Source organism: Accipiter gentilis, chromosome W (genome assembly GCF_929443795.1).
Source record: "Accipiter gentilis chromosome W, bAccGen1.1, whole genome shotgun sequence".
Lineage (NCBI taxonomy): Eukaryota > Metazoa > Chordata > Aves > Accipitriformes > Accipitridae > Astur > Astur gentilis.
The window spans coordinates 2,721,566-2,745,181 of record NC_064918.1 but is presented as its reverse complement, the minus strand read 5'-3'; the positions used below and the strand labels follow the sequence as shown (position 1 = coordinate 2,745,181).

The 23,616-nt window shown below is 43.4% G+C and overlaps 1 protein-coding gene across 6 annotated transcripts in view; it reads right to left on the bottom strand.

The window, feature by feature from the left end:
- LOC126035264 (ceramide transfer protein-like) overlaps nt 1-23,616 on the bottom strand; it is a 114,290-nt gene that overhangs the window by 31,930 nt on the left and 58,744 nt on the right. For all 6 annotated transcript variants that reach the window (XM_049793645.1, XM_049793640.1, XM_049793643.1 and 3 more), the window contains one exon: nt 716-823. In XM_049793645.1, coding sequence (XP_049649602.1) covers nt 716-823 — 108 coding nt within the window. The remainder of the gene's footprint in view (nt 1-715; nt 824-23,616) is intronic.

The following is a 23,616-nucleotide window of genomic DNA, read 5'->3' as shown; positions in this document are numbered from 1 at the left end:
GAAGAACAAATTTTTCAAGTACACTAAAGACATTTCAGATATCAGCAGCTATGAAATACTGTTAATGTTAGAACAACATAAGAAACTATATAAAAGTGTTTCTTACTAATTTTGTCCACTGGTCTCAATTTTTCCTCTTGACTGTTTAGAGCATTCAATAAAACCTTATTAAAAACACGATCTTGCAGGCTACCAGGTTTATGCCTATTTGCCTGAAAACAGTCAGTTCTAGTTTAAGATCTTTGTTCTAATCTTTACTCCCCCCTTTCTTGTGCTGCTCCTCTTCTGCTCTCCCAGAAGTACAGCCCACCCAAGTTCAAATGTTAAATATTTATACACATGAAACAAGGAAAGCCATCATTTGTCAATCAGTATCAAATTTGTTAAGTCACAGAATCAGCATTTCCTTTCATTTAGAAGCCCTGATATTCTCAGAAGTATGCTAGGAAAGGTTAATAAATCTTCCCACAGGTTTGATTTTCTTGCCATTCAAAAATGACACCATAGTTTAAGAGGGACAAATGCATAGAGGCATGAAAAAGCTTCCTGTACGATCTGTTCATCATCACATGCTGAATTACTAACACTTATAATAAACCAAAGATTTGGGTTTGTTTTCCTATAATTGTGTGAATAAGTCTTCACATAGCTTATTTCCTTTCCAGTTGGTGTGTGTTATTTACACACCAATACTAAGAAAATGTTATTCACTAACCTTGAATGAAGAGGTGGATGTTGCAGAGTATCCACTTGCTCCAGAAACAAGAGACACCATGGAGCCATGGCGTCGTAAACTTGACTCTGATCCATAGCCAGATTCAGTCTAAAAACCAAACCACACACAAAACTAGAGTGCTGAGGATTTTAATAAAAAAAAGAAATCATGAAAGCAAGTTTAATGTCATCTCCTCTAAAACCAGGCCATTTGTTTCTTTTCAGGAAGCAGCAGGGGCTTAATAACTCAGATTGTTTCTGCAAGTTTAAGATGTTGATGTAGCATCTGTAAAGTTACTATGAATCCATTTCTACATATCTGGGAATCTATTTCTATATATCTGGGAAAAAGTAGTTATCTGCAACTTATTATGTGCCCACAAAAGAACAAGACAACATATATTTAAGGGTACAAAAAAAGGGGTAATGTTTCCATTATTTTGGTATATGTAATCCCTACCAAGCAATTTTCACATAGCATTCAAAAAACCTACAGTACTCTACAATTAATCAAGGGATTAACATGGTTCAGTTCGAAGACAATCAACAGCCTTGGTTAATCCTTCCAATCATTCAAATAGTGCCACTTTAGTTTTAAAAGCAACAAAATAAGTAGAGATCATCGAAAAAACAGATAATTACTGCTATCAATTTTTTTGCTTGTTCCAGACATCTTTAGCAATATTCTTTATTTTTGACAAAGAACAAAAGTCTACATAAAACAAGGTGAGATACTGAAAGCAAGAGGGAGAAGACAAATAATAGTAACTAACTAAATAATGCAAAGATTGAAAAACATCTCTGGATTAAAAGAGCATGAAAAAGATCTAAAAATATTAAGTTTGACAAATGTCCTCACAAGTGAATCAGAAGCAGATACTGAGGAAATGAAAAAAACCTATTTCCCTAAAGGTTAACGTAAAATGGCCCATGCATGTCAAAGGAGAAGAAAATCACTGAAAGAGAATGTAAGACAGTGCTGGAAAATCTCACTCCCTAACTATTGTATCATTAGTCTTTATAGTATGAAACCGTATGGCATAGTTGAAGCCCTGTCAGCAATTAAGCAGAATTGGGGGAAAAAAAAGTAAAACTCATGGGTTGAGATAAGAAAAGTTTAATAAAACAGAAAAGAAAAAAATGATAATAATAACAAAAATAAGATGACAACAATAATAATAATAGGATTGGAATATACAACTGATGCACAATGCAATTCCCCGCCAACCGATGCCCAGTTAGCCCCAAGCGGCAATTCTTTCCAGCGCCACTGACCCCAGTTTATATACTAGACATGATGTCACATGGTATGGAATACCCCCTTGGCCACTTTGGGTCAGCTGCCCTGGCTGTGTCCCCTCCCAACTTCTTGTGCCCTTCCAGCCTTCTTGCTGGCTGGGCATGAGAAGCTGAAAAATCCTTGACTAAGTCTCAACAACTGAAAACATCAGTGTTATCAACATTCTTCGCATACTGAACCCAAAACATAACACTATACCAGCTACTAAGACGACAATTAACTCTATCCCAGCCAAAATCAGGACAGTATCCACCCCTTATTCTATACCATTTATGTCCTACTCATTTCCCATACTTTCCATTACATCCTAGTGAATCATCATCACCTTTTCCATCCTTTAATATATACAAAGATATATAAGTATACACACACAGAGATATCATTTCCTTAGTTTATGGGCCATGATTATAAAATGTTTGATGAGTTCATTTAGTCCCCGACGCTGGGGTCCATCTGTCATACCAGTCTTTCTGGGAAGGAGTGCAAAGTCCTCTCAGTCGGTAGACCAGGATCGGACTTCAGTGCGGTGTGACGAGCAGGTGACATTGGACGCAGCAAGAGGATGGTGTGCACCATTGGATTGTTGCATGCTGGAGTCAGTTCTGGTTCCATCACTACTGCGCTTCGCTCAGTTTTATCACAGTTCATTCTTGATTGATCCAAGTGATTCCTACTATAGTACTATGGATTTAGCATATAACAATTATAGTAATGATAACATACAGTAGCAGGGCTATATAGCAACTAATATCATACAGTTTAATTCTGGCTATTCTCACCTTAAATCAAATCCCCCTGAGGCACACATCAGACTTCTCCATCTTTTCACATCACCCACCAAGTGCACCCAGGCCCTTGAGCAAAAGCAATTCCACGAATGGGTTTACCTTTGCCTGAGGCAGGAGTAACCAAGACTGTCTTCCCTAACATATTTTTTATGTGCACTACAGGGACTTTATCCCCTTCTACAGTAAGTAAAAGTTCTGATTGGGCAGGGCCACCCTGATTGGCAGATCCTCTGTTGTTGACTAACCAGGTGGCTTTTGCTAAATGTGTATCCCAATGTTTGAAAGTTCCGCCCCCCATTGCTTTCAATGTAGTCTTTAACAGTCCATTGTATCGTTCAATTTTCCCAGAGGCTGGTGCATGATAGGGGATGTGATATACCCACTCAATGCCATGCTCTTTGGCCCAGGTGTCTATATGAGGTTGTTTCAGAAATGAGTCCCGTTGTCTGACTCAATTCTTTCTGGGGTGCCATGTCACCATAAGACCTCCTTTTCAAGGCCCAGGATAGTGTTCCAGGCAGTGGCATGGGACACAGGATATGTTTCCAGCCACTCGGTGGTTGTTTCCACCATTGTAAGCACATGGCACTTGCCTTGGCGAGTTTGTGGGAGTGTAATATAGTCAATCTGCCAGGTCTCCCCATATTTATATTTCAGCCATTGTCCTCCATACCACAGGGGCTTTAACCGCTTGGCTTGCTTAATTGCATCACCTTTCACATTCATGGATAACTTGTTGTGAGAGACTGAAAGAGTTAATGTCTCAAACATTGTGGTGGGGCAAGTTCTGCTAAAAAGAGCAACTCTGCATAACAATAAACCCTGCCCAGCAAGGAACCAAGGTGAAAAGCAGCCCCTGAGCACCCATCAGAACAGACATCAGCAACAGGGCAGGGAGGGTGTGCTGGAGGGTGCACAGTCTCCTCTTCTGATACACTGTTCTGATACAAAGATAAAACAGTGGTCACTTCTGCAGGGAAGGAGAAGTTACTCCCCAAAGAACACCCAAATCCCAAAGGCTCACAAATAGCTCATGACACCTAATTGGCCTAATAAGTTCAAGAGCCCGCCTGAAGGATGCCCAAGGATGATAAAAGGACATGAACTTAAGCACCATGTGTGAAAGCCCACCGGAACTGGACCCCACGGCTGACTGGACACCTCGGCTGACTGAACCAATGCTGGGCCCGGGACTGGTGAAATCTTTCTCTCTTCCTTTCTCTCTCTCTGTCTTCTTCTCTCTTTCCTTTTCCCCAATCCCTATACCTCATCTGTTTCAAGATATAAACCGTTGACCAAGTCTGAGACTAAGAGTGGATCCAGCCGCCCCTGGGCCCTTCTCTGAGGAGGAGTCTAGAAAGCAAGGGGGTCTGCTCTGAACCTCGTGACTCAACGGGAGGGAGCTCCTTATTCCCTGAATTGATGTATATGGTTACCACAAGTTACACAATTCACTAAGGTAGTCTCATGCCAATACCTGTTGTGAGAAACCCTGCCACCTACTGTTATACCTCCCAAGTTCAGTTTGCTTCTGTCATGAACAAAATGTTTAAATGATCATTTGGTGTCGTTTCACCTTAACTTAACCCGAGGGATTTACGAATTCAACACGACTCCCCGGTCTGTCCAGCAAGGGTCCTGACACTTGTGCAATAGTATCCATGGTCAAGTCCACCCCTCGATCACGAGCCCATCTATATGTTGCATCTCTTCCCTCATGGCCTGAGGTGTCATGGGCTCACTGAGCCATAAATACTTCAGACTTATGTTGACAGTCCAGGTCGACCTGAGCCACTTCAATCTTGGAGGCCTGATCCACCTGTTGGTTGTTTTGATGCTCTTGAGTGGCCCGACTTACTCTGACAATCAGATTCTCTAGCCGGGTGTATTGGGTCTGGCTGAGATGGAGTTAATTCTCCCCATAGCAGCCCTCATAGCAGTATGATCTGCATCAGTAGCTAGAAAGTTGTTGATAACACACCAGTGTTTTGCCTACTGCTGAGCAGTGCTGGCACATCATCAAGGCTGTCTCTCCAACATTTTTGCACCCACCTTCAACAGCAGGCTGGGGCTGGGCAAGATCTTGGGAGGGGACATAACCAGGACAGCTGACCTAAACTAACCAAAGAGATATTCCATATCATATGACGTCAGCTCAGATATGAAAGCTAAGTAAAGGGAGATGGAAGGGGGGCATTTTTGTCTTCCGGAGCAACCACTACACGTACTGAAGCCCAGCTTCCCAGAAAATGGCTAGACATCACCTGCTGATGGGAAGTAGAGAATAAGATCATTTGTTTTTCTTTGCTTTCACGCTCAACCTTTACTTTCATTGTATTAAACTATCCTTATCTTGACCCACAAGCCTTTTGTTATATTTTCTCTCCCCTGTCCAGCTGAGGAGGATGAGTGATAGAGTGGCTTTGGGGGGCACCTGGCACCCAGCCAGGGACAACCCACCACACTGGGATGCAATATCTTGCCACAGTGCGGCAGCCCAGATGGGTTTTCCTCTGTGCTGCCAGTTGCTCTGCTTCCATTGCTGTAACCACCCCCATAGGGCATTTGCCACCATCCATGAGTCAGTATAGAGATAGAGCACTGGCCACTTTTCTCTTTCAGCAATGTCTAACCCTAGCTGGATGGCTTTCACCTCTGCAAACTGACTCGATTCAACTTCTCCTTCAGGAGTTTCTGCAACTCGTCGTGTAGGACTCCATAAAGAAGCCTTCCACCTCTGATGCTTTCCCACAATGCGACAGGACCCATCAGTGAACAGGGCATATTGCCTCTCATTTTCTGGCAGTTTATTATACAGTGGGGCTACTTCAGCATGCGTCACCTCCTCCTCTGGCAACATTCCAAAATCTTTGCCTTCTGGCCAATCCATGATCACTTCCACAATTCCTGCGTGACTGGGGTTTCCTGTGCGAGCCCACTGTGTGATCAGTGCAATCCACTTACTCCACGTGGTGTCAGTCGCGTGATGTGAAGAGGAAACTTTCCCTTTGAACATCCAGCCCAGCACTGGCAGTCGGGGTGCTAAGAAGAGCTGTGTTTCAGTACCAACCACTTCTGAGGCGGCTTGAACTCCTTCATACGCTGCCAATATCTTTTTCAGTTGGAGTATAGCGAGCCTCGGATCCTCGATATCCCCGACTCCAAAACCCCAGGGGTCGGCCTCGGGTTTCCCCAGGTGCTTTCTGCCAGAGGCTCCAGGTAGGGCCATTGTCCCCAGCTGCAGTGTAGAGCACATTTTTAACATCTTGTCCTGCCTGGACTGGCCCAAGGGCTACGGCATGAACAATCTCCCGTATAATTTGTTCAAAGGCTTGTTGTTGCTCTGGGCCCCGTTTAAAATCATTCTTCTTCCGGGTCACTTGGTAGAAAGGGCTTACAGTCAAACTGTAATTTGGAATATGCATTCTCCAAAAACCCACGACACCTAAGAAAGCCTTGTGTTTCCTTTTTATTGGTCGGTGGAGACATAGCTGTTATTTTGTTGATCACATCCATTGGGATCTGACGATGTCCATCTTGCCATTTTATTCCTAAAAACTGGATGCCCTGTGCAGGTCCCTTGACCCTACTTTCTTTTATGGCAAAACCGGCTTTCAGAAGGATTTGGATTATTTTCTTCCCTTTCTCAAAGACTTCTTCTGCCGTGTTGCCCCATACGATGATGTCATCAATGTACTGCAGGTGTTCTGGAGCTTCACCTTTTTCCAGTGCAGTCTGGATTAGTCCATGGCAAATGGTGGGGCTGTGTTTCCACCCCTGGGGCAGTCGATTCCAAGTGTACTGGACACCCCTCCAAGTAATGACAAATTGTGGACGACACTCTGCTGCCAGAGGGATTGAGAAAAACACAGTAATAATGTCAATTGTGGCATACCGCTTGGCTGCCTTTGACTCTAGTTCGTATTGAAGTTCTAGCATATCTGGAACGGCAGCACTCAGCGGTGGCATAACTTTGTTCAGGCCACGACAGTCATCTGTTAGTCTCCATTCCCCATTAGACTTCTGCACTGGCCATATGGGACTATTAAAGGGTGAGTGAGTCTCCAAGTCAGATATACCAAAAGCCCATCGATACCCCTTTGGGTCCTTAAAATACCCTCTCCTGAGATAGTCTATGCTAAGAATGCACAGAGCATCTGTGCCAGTCACAATGGGGTGTTTCTGCCATTCGTTCCCAGTTAGGCTTACTTCAGCTTCCAGTACAGTTAACTCTTGAGATCCTCCTGTCACACCAGAAATACAGATGGGTTCTGCCCCTTTATAACTTGATGGCATTAGAGTACCCTGTGCACCGGTGTCTACTAGAGCCTTGTACTCCTGTGGGTCTAACATGCCAGGCCATCGAATCCACACAGTCCAATAGACCCAGTTATCCCTTTCCTCCACCTGGCTGGAGGCAGGGCCCCTCCCATTCTGGCCAGAGTATCCAGTAGTCACTTCTCGTAAAATTTGCTCAGAAGTCCCTTCAGGAGGATCAGATATAACATCAGCCTTTCTACTCTGTTTGGAAACTGGAGCGGCATTTTTCCTGGTAGAATCCCCTTTTGTGGTGGTATTTCCTCTCAGCTCACGTACCCATGCATCTAGGACTGAGGTAGGTTTTCCATCCCATTTCCTCATGTCCTCTCCATGATCACATAGGTAAAACCACAGGGCACCTCGCGGTATGTACCTTCTATAGTCTCTCTCTTGGGCAGAAGAACACTCACTCCTAATAGCTGAGACATTGGTCCTTACAAGTGGGGAGTAGGACATATCCACTTTGAATTGCTGGAAATCCTGGGACAGCTTCTCCACAGCTGAAATGCAGGCTTGTAGGGAGGAGGAGAGATTTTCTTCGTATTGATGGAGTTGGCGATCCAGTTGCTCCACTGTCGGTGCCTCTTCATCTTTCCAGGTCATTATTGCCAGTGAGTTGGCATAGGACGATGGTGTGCTCCGTACAAACTTCCGCCACATGGGTCGTGTGCATTGGACTTTGTCTGGATCTTTGGGTAATTGTGGGTTGTCCGGGTCATAATGAATCATCTCTAGCATGGCTAATTCCCTCAGATATTGGATACCTCTTTCCATGGTGGTCCACTTGCTTGATTGACATATAACATCTTCCTTAAAGGGGTACCTTTCCTTCACGCTTGACAGGAGTCGCCACCAGAGGCTGAGGGCTTCTGTCCCTTTTCCAATTGCCTTGCCAATGCCACCTTCCCTGGCAAGCGATCCCAGCTGCTTGGCTTCCCTACCTTCTAATTCCAAGCTATTAGCCCCATTGTCCCAGCATTGGAGAAGCCAGGTGATAATATGCTCACCTATACGGCAGCCAAAATCTTTTCGCATATCCTGCAGCTCAGTCAAGGATAGGGACCGGGTCATTACCTCTGGTTCTGCCTCTTCCTCTTGTTCCCGTGATGACCCTGGTTCACCTTCATCCTTCGCTAAGCAAATTGATCTTTTTGTATATTTCTTTTTCTGTACGGGGGCAACTGATCCTGGTGCAGGTTGGTCCGCTGGTTCAGTTGCAGTATCGCTCACCGGGTTTTGGATAACCGCAGTGTCTATTGCCGAGGTTTGGCTAGGAGCGGTGCTCGTCGCTGGGGCTGGAGGGACCGCAGTGCCCATTGCCAAGGTCTGGGTGGCTGCAATGCTAGTTGCTGGGGCTGGAGTGCCCATTGCCAGGGTTTCGGTGACCACAGTGCTCATCGTTTCGTTGTTAGGTCCAGAGACCTTCTCTTCCCCTTGAGGATACTGAGTGGTGTCGAACAGGGCTCGATAGGCATGGGCCAGGTCCCAGCACGTTGCAGTGATTTGTATCTCTCTGGAGCTGCCGGGGTGACAGCATACCTTTTCCAAATATCTTACTAGTTCTTCTGGATTCTGCACTTGTTCAGGGGTGAAGTTCCAAAATACTGGAGGTGCCCACTGTTCTAGGTAATGCACATACTACCCCACACATCCTGCCACTCATCATTATCCAGCCTTGGGGCAGATCTCTGGGTGATTTTCTTAAATAGTTGTTTAACCTTAAACAAGAGCTGAACCACATTCAGGAGCAGTAGGGCTAGGACCGTGCTGGTCTCAGCATCCCAAGAGTATTCAAATTTTTCAAAATTCTCAAACACCATTGTAACTGGACTGAAGGAGAAAGGAGAGGAGAAGAAAGGTACCCCACCCATAGACTGGTTTTCCAAGGAGGAAAGGTAAATTGTGTAATTATTAATAGTTTCCCACAGATGGCTCCCGGAGTATAAGGGTGACAATGCTGGGTGCAAATACCGGATTAATCCCACAGCCAATGACTTTATCATACCATAAACCAGTGTTATACAATACATCAAAGCGAAAACCTTAATCCACCTCCCACGGATGATAAGCATCAGCACAGGGACTACATACAGCAAGCGAGGTAATACATAACAGAGCTTTAAAAGCGAGAGCAACAACTCTAAGAACACATAAATCAACATAGTGACCAGCCTGTATTAGACCAGTATAATGAATGCTTGTAACAAATTTATTTTAAGATGTTCTGGTCAGGTTTGTCGTTATCTCAACCCTTCGGGCCCCACATTGGGTGCCAAAAAGGTCTGGCGTGGTTTAACCCCAGCCAGCAACTAAGCACCACACAGCTGCTTGCTCAGTCCCCCCCCACCCAGTGGGATGGGGGAGAAAATCAGGGGGGAAAAAAAGTAAAACTCATGGATTGAGATAAGAGCAGTTTAATAGAACAAAAAGGAAAAAAATAATAATGATAATAATATTTACATGACAATAATAATAATAAAAGGACTGGAATATACAAAACAAATGATGCACAGTGCAATTGCTCACCACCCGTCAACCGACGCCCAGTTAGTCCCGGAGCAGCTATTCCCCTCCCACCCCCACTCCCCCCAGTTTATATACTAGATGTGAGGTCACATGGTATGGAATACCCCCTTGGCCACTTTGGGTCAGCTGCCCTGGCTGTGTCCCCTCCAACTTCTTGTGCCCCTCCAGCCTTCTTGCTGGCTGGGCAGGAGAAGCTGAAACGTCCTTGACTTGAGACTAAACACTACTTAGCAACAACTGAAAACATCAGTGTGTTATCAAAATTCTTCTCATCCTAAATCCAAAACAGAACACTATAACAGCTACTAGAAAGAAAATTAACTCTGTCCCAGCTGAAACCAGGACAAAAGACTAGCACTACCTGATTCTATAATTCTCATATTAGTCTGTGGGTCAGGAACAAGTCTAACATAATAAAAACAAGATGATAAAGTTATAAATTATCTTAATACTTAAGTATTTAGACATAACACCTAGTCCCAGATACAGAAAGGAATATTATATGCATATAGTGCAGCTCTCACCTCAAAAGGCTCAAAGCACTTTAGAAGCAAATTTATATTATGCTAAGAGCTCCATGGGATTGAGTCTCAAGGAAAGGGCATGTTTGGATATTGATATAGAGAATGAACTGCTAATTACTTAATGATTGCCTCTCTGTAACTTCACATACCAAAGACTTGTGTTTGTCAAGGATTAAGCCTGTCAGAAGACTGGTACTTGGGAGTGATGAACAAGAAGCAGGAACCATGACAAATTTACCATCTTGTAAGAGAACGCACAAGTAGAGGCCTTGCTTGAATAGATAGGGCCAGCAAAGATAAGAACTCCTGCCTTTGTTCTCATAACCATAGGATTCTTGTAACACAGCTTACCAAGGACTGGTGTCTGTCAGGGATTAAGCTTGTCAGGGACCCGTACTCGTCAAGGACTGATGTGTCAACCAAGGAAGTGACAACAAGAACTGAAATATAGGTCTAAGATGAGAAGCAACCATAAAACTGTTATAATTGCCTAGTAAGAAGAGAGCATGCGTAGATGACTAAAGTTCGTCTAAAGGACAGAAGAGGAAGAGGAAGATAAAACCCCTGAAGAAGTAAACGACCACCAGAGACAAATCTGAGCCTGCGCAATGATAACATATACATTTTAGAATTGCTGACACAAGCCTTTTTAATTACTCCGCCTCACTTATGCATATGTATGTTTTGTATTGAGTGACCCTATGAATATGTATATTTACATTGTATAAATTTCTGGTAAATTGTGCAACTGTATGCACGATAGGTGGAGCGATCCCCCGTGCATCCAGCGCTGCCAATAAAGAATACCTACTTAATAGTTAATCAAACTATTGAGTTAATTTCTTTGAATCAATATCCAAAAGGATAAAAATTCAGATTGCATCCAAGAACTTGTTGAACTACCAACCTCAAGCATGAGAATATGCCCTCTCATCATGAGATATCATGACACACTGCGTTCTAACAGGTCAGGACAGGACAAATTAAGTTTCCATACACCCCATATTACTTCTGTGTTAGTTCGTTTATGTACAAGCATTTGAAAAAATACCAGTTCATGTATTTAACCTCCCCAAGTGAATATCCTGTGTGACCACTAGAGGGAAATAGCAAAAAGGAAACAGTAACCCTTATCCTCTTTCTGCTTCAATCCCTAGGCATATAAACCTCATTTTCTTGGCAGACAATTAAAAGCAGAGCAGTTTTAGCCTTTATAATTACATTTGAGACACATTGCTAAGTGAGGATAAAGTTTTCTGCACAGTATGCAAGAAGTAACAATGACATCTATCGCTGAAAGAATGACAGCAAATTACAAATTTTAATAGAGAGTAATTAAATTATTCTGAAGTCACACCTCTCAACTAGTTCAAAACAGTGAACCAACTAACAACATGCTAATTTCCAGTTAAGATTGTCCAAAGTCATTAGCACCAAATTAAGCACTTTGACAAATGTTTAGGCACAGATTTCTTAAAACTTCATCTAACATTAAGTAGTTAAACTTAGGCTCAACATAATTTAGCTTTAAAAAAGAATGCTTAATATGTGACATAGAAGATTGGACACCTCTGTCTCAAGTACTTTTCTTCACTTTCAACTGCTCTGCCATTAGTCTGCAGCTGTAAAACATAGAGCTCATCGTGAAAAGGAGTTTTATATACCAGCCAGATGAACAGGCACAGGTTTTCTTCATGTACAGAGTATGCATTAAATAGGTTCTCACCAAACTAGTTTTCCCTGTATGCATATGCACTTTGAGAAGCATCAGAAGAAACAAAATTCTGGTTAAACCCTTCCAAACCAGTAAAAAGTCATGCAGTAGTGATACAGAAACATTTCATTTGAAATAAATTATTTACTCCATTCATAACACTTAAGCAGGCTTACTTAGGTGCTTGTAGGACTGTTTTATGCAATGCAACTTTCAGAAATCTAATCTTTGATAATTAAAAATGTTATCTGACATTACACACAGTATCGGTAAACTTATCAGTAAAAATATTAAATTCAACTTAATCTGCCAATACAAAGACACCCCATACACTATCATTACTCATTCATGCAAAAAGAAACAGACTGCTTTTATTTGCTGAAAGCCAACACTCTCTGTGCAAGACAACAGCAAAAACAACTTCAAGCACAGCACAGGTCTCTACAGTAAACTGACCTATCCTGCCCTTAAAGGAAAAACTTGGAACTGGTAGAAAAAAACCAGCTCACCAAAGGTTGCTTTCTAGTGCACCAGTGTCGTGGTTTAACCCCAGCCAGCAACTAAGCACCACACAGCTGCTCACTCACTGTGGGTCAGCTGCCCTGGCTGTGTCCCCTCCCAACTTCTTGTGCCCCTCCAGCCTTCTTGTTGGCTGGGCATCAGAAGCTGAAAAATCCTTGACTTTAGACTAAACATTACTTAGTAACAACTGAAAACATCAGTGTTATCAACATTCTTCTCATACTGAACTCAAAACATAGCACTGTACCAGCTACTAGGAAGACAATTAACTCTATCCCAGCTGAAACCAGGACAACCAGAAGCAAGCAAACCAAAGCATTTAGGTTCTAAAATACTCCAGACTTTGAAGATAAGCATTATCCATTTTATACAGGATTGTAAATACTGTTGGCCATCATTAGGTTGTGCATTAAGCTGTGGATCACCTTTTTTGTTCTTATTGCTTTCCAGAGAGGTAAAAAGTTTGAACAAGACAAAGGATGCCAGTGCAGTGCTAGGTACCAATACAAAAACCTCCCCGCAATAAGCATGAGCTAGAGAATAGTGTACTACTGTTAAAACAAACAGTTTAGTAGCCTATTCTAACTCAGTCTTCTAGTAACCAAACTATCTTTTTTCATTACAGCACCACTGTTTTGTACAAACCATAGGAACACTTTCTGCAAGAACTTGCACCTTAACTGCACACTGTACTATTAAAAGTCCAAGCAACTGCAGAAACATACTATATGTATGTCCTCAGAATAAATTATTTTGTAGACCCATATATTCTCTACATACTGCTAAAGTCCAATCCCGTTGCTGGTTCCCTTACAGTGGTATATCCTTGCAGAATTTGTCATAAGAAAACTGCCTGTGTGTTAAGAGCTCAGGAACTGCTCAAAACACTGATGCCATTGCCTGCAGACACTGGAGTGTGTGTATGGGGGGTGTGGCATAAGACTTAAGGAGAATGGCCATATTCATGCTGTTATCTGCTTTAAATGGCAACACATTAAAAGCTGACTTCTATCCATTGCTAAAGCAAGGGGAGGGAGACTCCCAACTTGATGGTAGGCAAGCAAGGTGTTCCCTGTCCATTCTATACAACAGTGACAAAATTCATATACTGCCACCAGATCTTCACATTCAGACAGATCTGCATATAGTCCAGTTCAGGCATGATAAAGTAACAGCCATAAAAATGGCAGAAAGGTGAAGCTATGGTATTTTCATCCAAAAGCACTCCAGACTCAAAGCTCCCCCACAGTCTAGGATAGTAAAGGAAAACTTTGCAGATTGCCTGTGTATCATAGGGATCTAAAAAAATAAGACCTTTTGTTGGAGCGGCAGAGGAATGCACATAAGTCGACCCAATATGAGTGATAGAAGTGATTCAACTTTATTTGCGCAGCTAGCTCATATTTATACAGTTTGCGATAATTATGCCTACTAGTCCTAATATGATTGGTACATTGCTAATGTTTATTCATTACTAAAACACACCCACTTGTGGCTGGCAGCTATGCATGTTCAGTAACTTTCTCATGAGAACTTCTTCAAAAGTTACTTGTGAAGTTATGCCAAGGTCACACTGTTTTTACCTTTCTCCCGATAACGGCAAGACCAGCTGTTGTTTTTCTCCTGCTATCAGTAAAGCCAGCTATTTTCGGCCAAGGCCTAATCTTGTTGCTCAAACTGACATTCTTTCACACAGAACTCTGCTCACACAACTTTTCCACAGGCCCATGTCCCTTTTCAGCAAGCCACTTCCCAACAACCTTTCTTGAAGCATTTTATAGTGAGACACTATAAATCAACAAGGCTGGCAGAAAACCTTTCCAGCCAGGTGACACACAAGTTTTGCTTCTAATTGCAGCCTCAGGTCACATATTGCAGACTTCCTTTTCATGTGACCAAGCCCAAACGCATAATGGAGAATGGGTTTACTCCATGTGCATCACCTGTCTACTCACATGGATACTCCAAAAAGAGGCTATGTATGTCTGGTATTGCTGGCTTAGCACACTTGATCTATTAAAGAAATGAGTCCAGCAGCCACAATGGCCTCTTTTCAAGAATTAAAACACAAGCCAGCCCAATAAGTCTCTGAAGATCAATTACATACACTTGTACAAACCTTAAGTCCTATGTGTTGTTTGATTAGATTATGGGAAGTATAATCTAATTAGCTGTTGTTGTTTATCTTTGCACTTTCTTTTTACATTTCAAAATAGTAGGTTTACCTAACAGATTTCCTCAAACCTACTAATAACACTAAACAACAGATGAAAGCAATATTTTATTTCCTGCTTAGCCTTGTTTAGCATATTTGGGGGCAGGTATAAACAAGAATGGAAATAAGTAGAAGCTGCACCTTCGAACAGTGCAAGAATAAAGCAAAACTTCAAGGTGATGCAGGGAATGACACTAGGCCTAGTAGATGTAGAAACAGAACGCATGTTTAGACTCAGTGTATTGCCAAATAAAAGACTCAGGAATTTGTCAGAAGGTTAACGACTGTCTCCATAAGTTGATTTACGTAGACAAGCCAAGGACATAAAGCACAATATTCCTGTGTCTGTAAAGATAACATGCCCTGTTTGAGGAGGTATTCTGTTTGATAAGAAAATATGTTCTGTCTCTTGTGATGACTGAGCCAAAAGCTAGGTGATAAGCAGACAAGTTGTTTGTGGGGCCCAGAAGGGGATCGTACTGCGCAAACTCATACAACAAGAGTCAAACAGCGGACAAGTGAGGAAGACTATGGAAGACCACCAGAGGACTCCAGAAGACCACCGAAGACCTTCAACACGCATGTGTAAAGGACATTTACATATGCTAATGACTTCTCGGAAAATCAATGAATATGTATATTATTTCTCGGAAATTCTATGAATATGTATGTAAGACATGTATATAACCTATACAATTAGTCCCAGCCGGGAAGCACGTTTGGAGGAGGGGGATCGGAGGAGCGATCCCCCGTGCTTCCAGCGCTGCAATAAAGAATACTTAACTCCATCACCGAATGCTCATTTCGAGAAACAAAGGAGACAGTTAAATCAGATCTTTTATTTACGAAGTCTGAAAACTAGCAAATTTGAGGTAATAAAATTTCACTTTGTTAAAAAAAAGGATCATTTCAAGACAGGAATGAGTCCTTTTGCTGTTGTTACCGAAATCCGGAATAAAACTCCTTAACAGCAATGAGAAGTTAAGAAGCAGGCACTCCTTTATTGCAGCGCTGGGCACACAGGGGATCACTCCACCTAGTGTGTGCACCTGTCTGATTTAATCATGCAGGTTAAATATACACCTGTCATACATATTCACTAGATTCCTGGGAAATATCATGCATAATCATCAATTGTCCGAAAGATCATTAGCATATGTAAATGTCCTTTTACGCAGGCGTAGTGAAGTCTCTGGTGGTCTTCATAAGCCCTCTGGTGGTCTTCCATAGTCTTCCTCACTTTGTCCGATAGTTGACCTCTCTTATACGATTCTGCGCAGTACGATTTTGCCATCATGTATTAGATTTACATAAAAGTACATTCTATGTTAATTCTTAAATGTAACATTTCTAGTGATTGGCCCCCAGTTACATCACCTTATCAATATTCTTATACTATAACATTCATTGGTTAATCTTACCTATTCCACTAACTGGTCTTTTGATCAAAGTAGGGTTTCTAAACCACAAAGCTAAGGTCCATAACGATCTCTCTCTTTGTTCATTAAAACAAAACACTACAATCTAACAAAACTATCTAAATTTCTATGGTTAACCGATCTAAGACAATACTTATTCTTTTTATGATTGCTTACAGCACATTTTGTATGTTCCTAGGTTTTTATAACTATTGCGAGCTTCAAACTCCTATATTCTACAGTCTTTTCCCTTTTAACCAAACCTAACTTATGTAAAATTCTAATTTCTATCAAATATTGGTAACACTGTGAAGTAGAAAATATTATGACATGAGCAAGAAAGAATTTAACTGCTGTAAGCAATGTGGTTTTATCATAGAATCAGAATAACTTAGGTTGCAAGGGATCTCTAGTACCACTCTCTTGCTCAAAGCATATCCAATTAGATATCCAGGCCTCCACTCCATAAGGATGTATTCTTCAGAGAATTATAATATCTACTTTCAAAGCCAAAGTGACTGTTATGAAACAACTGGAACACACATACAAAGAAAGATTGGGTTGGTCAATATGAAACAATCTGCATTGTTTATAATTAATCAAGTGTGTTGGGCTGGAATTGGCTGAAAGCTTTAGTCCAGCTTTAAACAGTCTCAACTGTAACTACTTATTAATACAGCTGCAACTTACTGCTGCAGTTGGAACATGGACCCAAGAGTGGCAAAAGGGTGCCAAGAGAGACAAAGAACTATTTTTTTTCTTTCCTGAAAGGGAAGTTTCAACAGTTTGGAAGTGACAGCATTAAGGTTTGCTTCAGCATATGCTTACGTAGTCAACTGAAACTGCCGATTCACTGGCTTTCTCCATTATCAAATAGTATGTATAATATGATTGAAATAACCAGGGAACTGCTAAAGTCCTGTGTACAGCCCTCATCGGTTAATATTTAAAATAGGGAAACAATAACTAGACATGATTTAGGGTTTAGGAACTAACTACTAGACAATGGGGCTTTATGTCAGAAAAGGTAATGGATTGTGGTCTGGTCAATAAACCTTGAAGAACTGCTTGGAACTGCCAAGATTAGGGAAGAAGTAGGTAAAAGGTAATTCCTACAGGGGGAGATCATGACCACCAACTCATTGACCACCTACTCAAAAGAAGACAATGAAGGAAGAAGACAGAGTCTGGGCACTAATTTACATGAGGGGCGAAGAAGAAAGAACCAATCATTAAGGAAAATAACAATGAATATGTATTAGTTAAGCATATGAATGTGAGAATTTTTGAGACAAGGGTGTGCTGTCCAGACAGGCACCCATTCATGTGCATCAATGAAATTAATTTGAAAATACCTCGACCGTGTGTTATTGGCTTGCACACCAGGTAAATGAACCGTTTGTGGGACAACACCCCTAAAATCTTCTTTCAGGAAATATATAATGTCCAGCAATAAGTGCACTTAGCAAATTTAGTAACATTAAATAACAAGCAATATAATATATATTAAGAATTCCCGATATCAGTGCTAAAATAATGGAATGTGTAAGACAGCCAACATATTCTAATGCCCATGTTCATACCAATCAATATATCTGACATTTAAAAATTAGGAGTTAAATATTAAACCTTTCTTCCTCCCCTCCCATTTAAAACAGATATGTTCAAGACACCAGAATTTTGATTCCTCTGCAGTAAGTCCATTCACCTAGATGACAATAAAGAGACAGCAAATGCATATTTTCAAACTTTATTTGTTTTCCCAGAGAAAAAAAAAATCTTTTTATTCTTTTACAATAGAAATTGTATTAGGAGAATTACCTTCAAAGCTTCCAATGAAGGCAAGTGGACACTGAATTAAATAAGCAGGAGATGTCCCAAGCCTTATTGTTCTGTTTTTAAAATAATTCCCCTTTTCAAAGTCTCCCTCAGCTCTTTAGAGTCATGTTAGCCCCTGCAGCTATTCTCTTTTTTGGGAGGGGCATGGGGGGGGGTGTGTGTGTGACAAAAGAACCAAAAAGCCAGGAAGGACTTTGAACATTAGCTCTGTTGAATGTTACTGAATATGTATCATTGCTACTTGTGCACCCCACCCATGTGGCTGAGCAGCATCTACTCCCTATGGCTAGGGTGTAACTGATCTGTTAATATCAACTCAATGAGTTTCACTCTAATGGAAGCTCACTGAAGAAAACCCACCCCTTACAAAGTCTTTTTAGAAAAAAAAAAATAAAAAAAGAGACTGCATTTGGTAGATAAGGCAGAGTATCCAAGATTTTTCTATTAAACTGTGTATTGGGTCTGGCTGAGATGGAGTTAGTACTCCCCATAGCAGCCCTCATAGCACTGTGCTCTGCATCAGTAGCTAGAAAGGTGTTGATAGCACACCAGTGCTTTGGCTACTGCTGAGCAGTGCTGGCACAGCAGCATCAAGGCTGTCTCTCCAACATTTTTGCCCTCCTCTCAATGGCAGGCTGGGGCAGGGCAAGATCTTGGGAGGGGACATAACCAGGACAGCTGACCTAAACTAACCAAACAGATATTCCATACCATATGACGTCAGCTCAGATATAAAAGCTAAGTGAAGGGAGACGGAAGGGGGGGCATTTTTGTCTTCCGGAGCAACCACTACGCATACTGGAGCCCTGCTTCCTGGGAAGTGGCCAGACATCGCCTGCTGATGGGAAGTAGAGAGTAACATCATTTGTTTTTTCTTTGCTTTCGCGTGCGACCTTTGCTATCATTTTATTAAACTGCCCTTATCTTGACCCACGAGCCTTTTGTTATATTTTCTCTCCCCCGTCCAGCTGAGGAGGGGGAGTGATAGAGCGGCTTTGGTGGGCACCTGGCATCCAGCCAGGGTCAACCCACCACAGTCCTTTTTGGGCGCCCAACGTGGGGCCCGACAACAGCAGTTTTGCATTAAGCGTTCTATAGCTAGTTATTAAGTGGCAAGCTCCTGTGCAGGTCACAGAGCTTGTTAGCTGCTTGCTTATCTCTAGCTTGCTGAGTTTGGGAACATGTTAATGCAAATAATGGCTGTGTGCTTTGTCCTGGCACTGATGGCTTTGTTGTGCTGTGGGAGCTATCTTGTGGGGAGAATGAAGGAACGTGGGAACATGCTAATACAAATACTGTCTATGTGCTTTGTCCTGGCAGTGATGGCTTTGCTGTGTTGTAGGAGCTATCTTGTGGAGGAGATGAGGGAACACATCTCCCTCTCCCTACCAGGCATTGATGTGAATGATTTTATTCTGCAGGCTCCCGAGGTCCTTGTTCACCCTTATGTGAGCTGTTTAATACTAATAATTAATACTGGTGGCATATTATGGGTATTGTGGAACCTGGTCTCATCCTGGTATAAGAGGAGGCAAGTTTTAGGTGAGGCAATATTGAAATGTGCCCTCAAGCGACCAGTCCCTGGGTGGCAGGGTATATGGAAGGATTTGGGCAGATTCCTAGAACGGTTATCACCTCCCATAATCTGGGATTTTACACACGAACAGGCAAGTAACCCTGGCAAACTGACACGTCACCTGATAGAAGGGTGCCTTGCCTATCCCAATGAAAACCAGCAGCTTCTCGCACTGTACTGGGGCCTGGCCTATGCCTACCAAGCCACAGTTCAACACTCTCAGGTCCTCTGGTCCATGGTTGAGGCAGGGACCCAGACTGCATCTAAGGACACGATGCTCGAGATAGGGACCCAAACAACAACAACTACAGTAATTGCCCCAATAGTGAAAAGGAAACAGTGGACAAGGAGATCAATGGGTCCATACCATGGATTAGTGAGGGAAGAAGAAGAAGAGGAAAGGCTTGATTTAGAAGCTGGTCCTTCAATAAAGAAATTGGAGGAAGGAGTGAGGGAACTTAAACAAGAAGCAGAAACTACCCGGTCCCTGACGTCATCAGAACTTCGGGACTTGCAGAAAGATTACAGCCGCCAGCCAGGTGAGCGGACTGCTGCCTGGCTGCTCAGATGCTGGGATAACGGGGCTGATATTCAGCAACTGGAAGGCAAGGAAGCGAAACAGCTGGGATCCCTCGCTAGAAACCGGGGAATTGAAAGAGGAATTGGAAAAGAGGCAGCAATTTGCAGTCTCTGGAGCCGGCTCCTCTCAAGTGTGAGGGCAAGATATCCATTTAAAGGAAGATCTTGTAAATTCATCAGAAAAGTGGACTAGTGCAGATGAAGGCATTCAGTACCTGAGAGAGTTAGCAGTGGTGGAAGTCATCTACAGTGATCTAGATGACGAGAAAGTCTCCAAAGACCCAGAGGATGTCCTGTGCACACGGGCCATGTGGAGGAAGGTGATTCAAGGTGCCCCAGTGTCGTATTCTAACAGCTTGGCAGCAATGTATTGTCCAGATATGGAAACACCAACTGTGGAGAAAGTGTCATCTTGGCTCCAAAACTTTGAGGAAAATCTCTGTGTCTCCTCATCCCTACAGGACAGTGCCTTGGCTGTTAGGGATGCTCCAAGAAATCAGTCCTCCCCTGCCCCGGTCAGAGGGAAAGGGAGCCCAAGGTGTATGCCATGTGGTACACTCTGGTTCTTTCTGCGTGACCACGGGGAGGACATGAGGAAGTGGGATGGTGAACCCACCTTTAAGATGGAAGCCCGCGTACGTGAACTGAGAGGGAAGACAGCTGTTAAGAAGGGGTCACCCAAGAAGAAGGCTGACAGTGTCGTTGCTGTAGAGGCCCAAGAAAGCAATCAGCGATCCTCCAGGCATAGAAGACCTGAAACCACCTCCCTTGATTCTGGTGAGGGGACTTCAGGTCTGGTACCGCAAGGATCGGACAGTGAATATTATGATGAGGAACAGCAATAGAGGGTCCCTGCCTTCGGCCAGAAGAAGGAAAGGGATGATCGGATATACTGGACTGTGTGGATTCGATGGCCTGGCACATCAGACCCACAGAAGTATAAGGCTTTGGTAGACACTGGTGCACAGTGTACGCTGGTGCCATCAGGATACAGGGGCACAGAATCCATCTGAATCTCTGGAGTGACAGAGGGATGCCATGAATTGACTATATTGGAGGCTGAAGTAAGCTTGACAGGGGACAAGTGGGAAAAGCACCCCATTGTGACCAGCCCAGAGGCCCCTTGTATCCTTGGCATAGACTACCTCAAGAGAGGGTACTTCAAGGACCCAAAGGGGTACCGGTGGGCTTTTGGTGTAGCCACTGTAAACGCAGAGAAGATCAAACAGCTATCTACCCTGCCTGGCCTCTCAGAAGATCCCTTCATTGTGGGATTGCTGCAAGTTGAAGAACAGCAGGTGCCTATCGCTACCAGGACAGTGCACCGTCGGCAATACCGGACAAACCGAGACTCCCTGGCTCCCATCCATGAGCTGATTCATCACCTAGAGAGCCAAGGAGTCATCAGCAAGACTCATTCACCTTTTAATAGTCCTATATGGCCAGTGCAAAAGTCTGATGGAGGATGGAGGTTAACAGTAGATTATCACGGCCTGAATGAAGTGACACCGCCATTGAGTGCTGCTGTACCAGACATGTTAGAGCTCCAATATGAACTGGCATCAAAGGCAGCCACATGGTATGCTACAATTGATATTGCCAATGCATTTTTCTCCATTCCTTTGGCAGCAGAGTGCAGGCCACAGTTTGCTTTCACATGGAGAGGTGTCCAATACACCTGGAATCGGCTGCCCCAGGGGTGGAAGCACAGCCCTACCATTCGTCACGGATTAATCCAAATGGCACTGGAACAAGGTGATGCCCCTGAACATTTACAATACATAGATGACATCATCGTGTGGGGCAACGAGGCAGAAGAAGTGTTTGAGAAGGGAAAAAGAATAATTCAGATTCTTCTGAAAGCTGGTTTTGCCATAAAGAAAAGCAAGGTCAAGGGACCTGCACAGGAGATTCAGTTCTTGGGAATAGAATGGCAGGATGGTCGCCGTCATGTCCCTATGGATGTGGTTAACAAGATAGCAACTATGTCTCCACCAGCTAACAAGAAAGAAACACAAGCTTTCCGAGGCCTTGTGGGGTTCTGGAGAATGCATATTCCAGGTTATAGTCAGCTTGTGAGCCCTCTCTATCGAGTAACGCAGAAAAAGAACTATTTTGAATGGGGCCCTGAACAACAACAAGCCTTTGAGCATATCAGACAGGAAATAGCTCGTGCAGTAGCTCTTGGGCCCGTCCGAACAGGACCAGATGTACAAAATGTACTCTACACTGCAGCTGGGGAACATGGTCTCACCTGGAGCCTGTGGCAGAAAACACGAGGAGAAACCTGAGGTCGACCATTAGGGTTTTGGAGTCGGGGGTACCGAGGACCAGAAGCTCACTATACCCCGACTGAAAAAGAGATATTAGCAGCATATGAGGGGGTTCGAGCCGTTTCAGAAGTTGTTGGTACAGAAACATATCTCCTCTTGGCACCATGATTGCCCGTGCTACACTGGATGTTCAAAGGAAACATCCCCTCTACACATCATGCAACCAGCGCTACATGGAGTAAGTGGATAGCATTGATCACGCAACGGGCTCGACTGGGGAAATCTAACCGCCCAGGAATTCTGGAAGAGATCATGGAATGGCCAGAAGGCAGAGATTTTGGAGCATCACCTGAGGAGGTGTCTCATGCCCAAGAGGCACCACCATATAATTAGTTACCAGAAGACGAAAGGTGTTATGCTTTGTTTACTGATGGATCCTGTCGTGTGGTAGGGAACCATCGGAAGTAGAAAGCTGCTGACTTGTCCCACACGACAAGTCGTTGAGGCCACTGAAGGAGAAGGCGAGTCAAGTCAGTTTGCAAAAGTGAAAGCCATCCAACTAGCTCTAGACATTGCTGAACGAGAAAAGTGGCTGGTACTCTACCTCTATACCAACTCCTGGATGGTGGTTAATGCCCTATGGGGGTGGCTACAGCAGTGGAAGAAGACCAATTGGCAACGCAGGGGTAAACCCATCTGGGCAGCAGCATTGTGGCAGGACATTGCTGCCCATGCAGAACACATGACTCTAAAGGTACGTCATGTAGGTGCTCATGTGCCCAAAAGCCGTGCCACTGAAGAACATCGAAACAATGAACAGGTAGACAAGGCTGCCAAAATAGATATAGCTCAGGTGGACCTGGACTGGGAGTGTAAGGGTGAGCTATTTGTAGCTCGATGGGCCCATGAGACATCGGGACATCTAGGGAGAGATGCAACATATAGGTGGGCTCGTGATCGAGGGGTGGACCTGATCATGGAGGCCATCACACAGGTCACTCATGAATGTGAAACATGTGCTGCAATCAAACGAGCCACCAGAGTAAAGTCTCCCTGGAACAGAGGGCAGTGGCTGGGCTTTCAATATGGCGAGGCCTGGTAAATTGACTACATTGGACCACTGCCACGAACACGCCAAGGCAAGCGCTACGTACTCACCATGGTGGAAGCAACTACTGGTTGGCTAGAAACATATCCTGTAAATCATGCCACTGCCCGAAACACCACCTTAGGCCTCGAAAGGCAAATTTTCTGGCGACACGGTACCCCAGAAAGAATTGAATCAGACAATGGGACTCATTTCCGAAA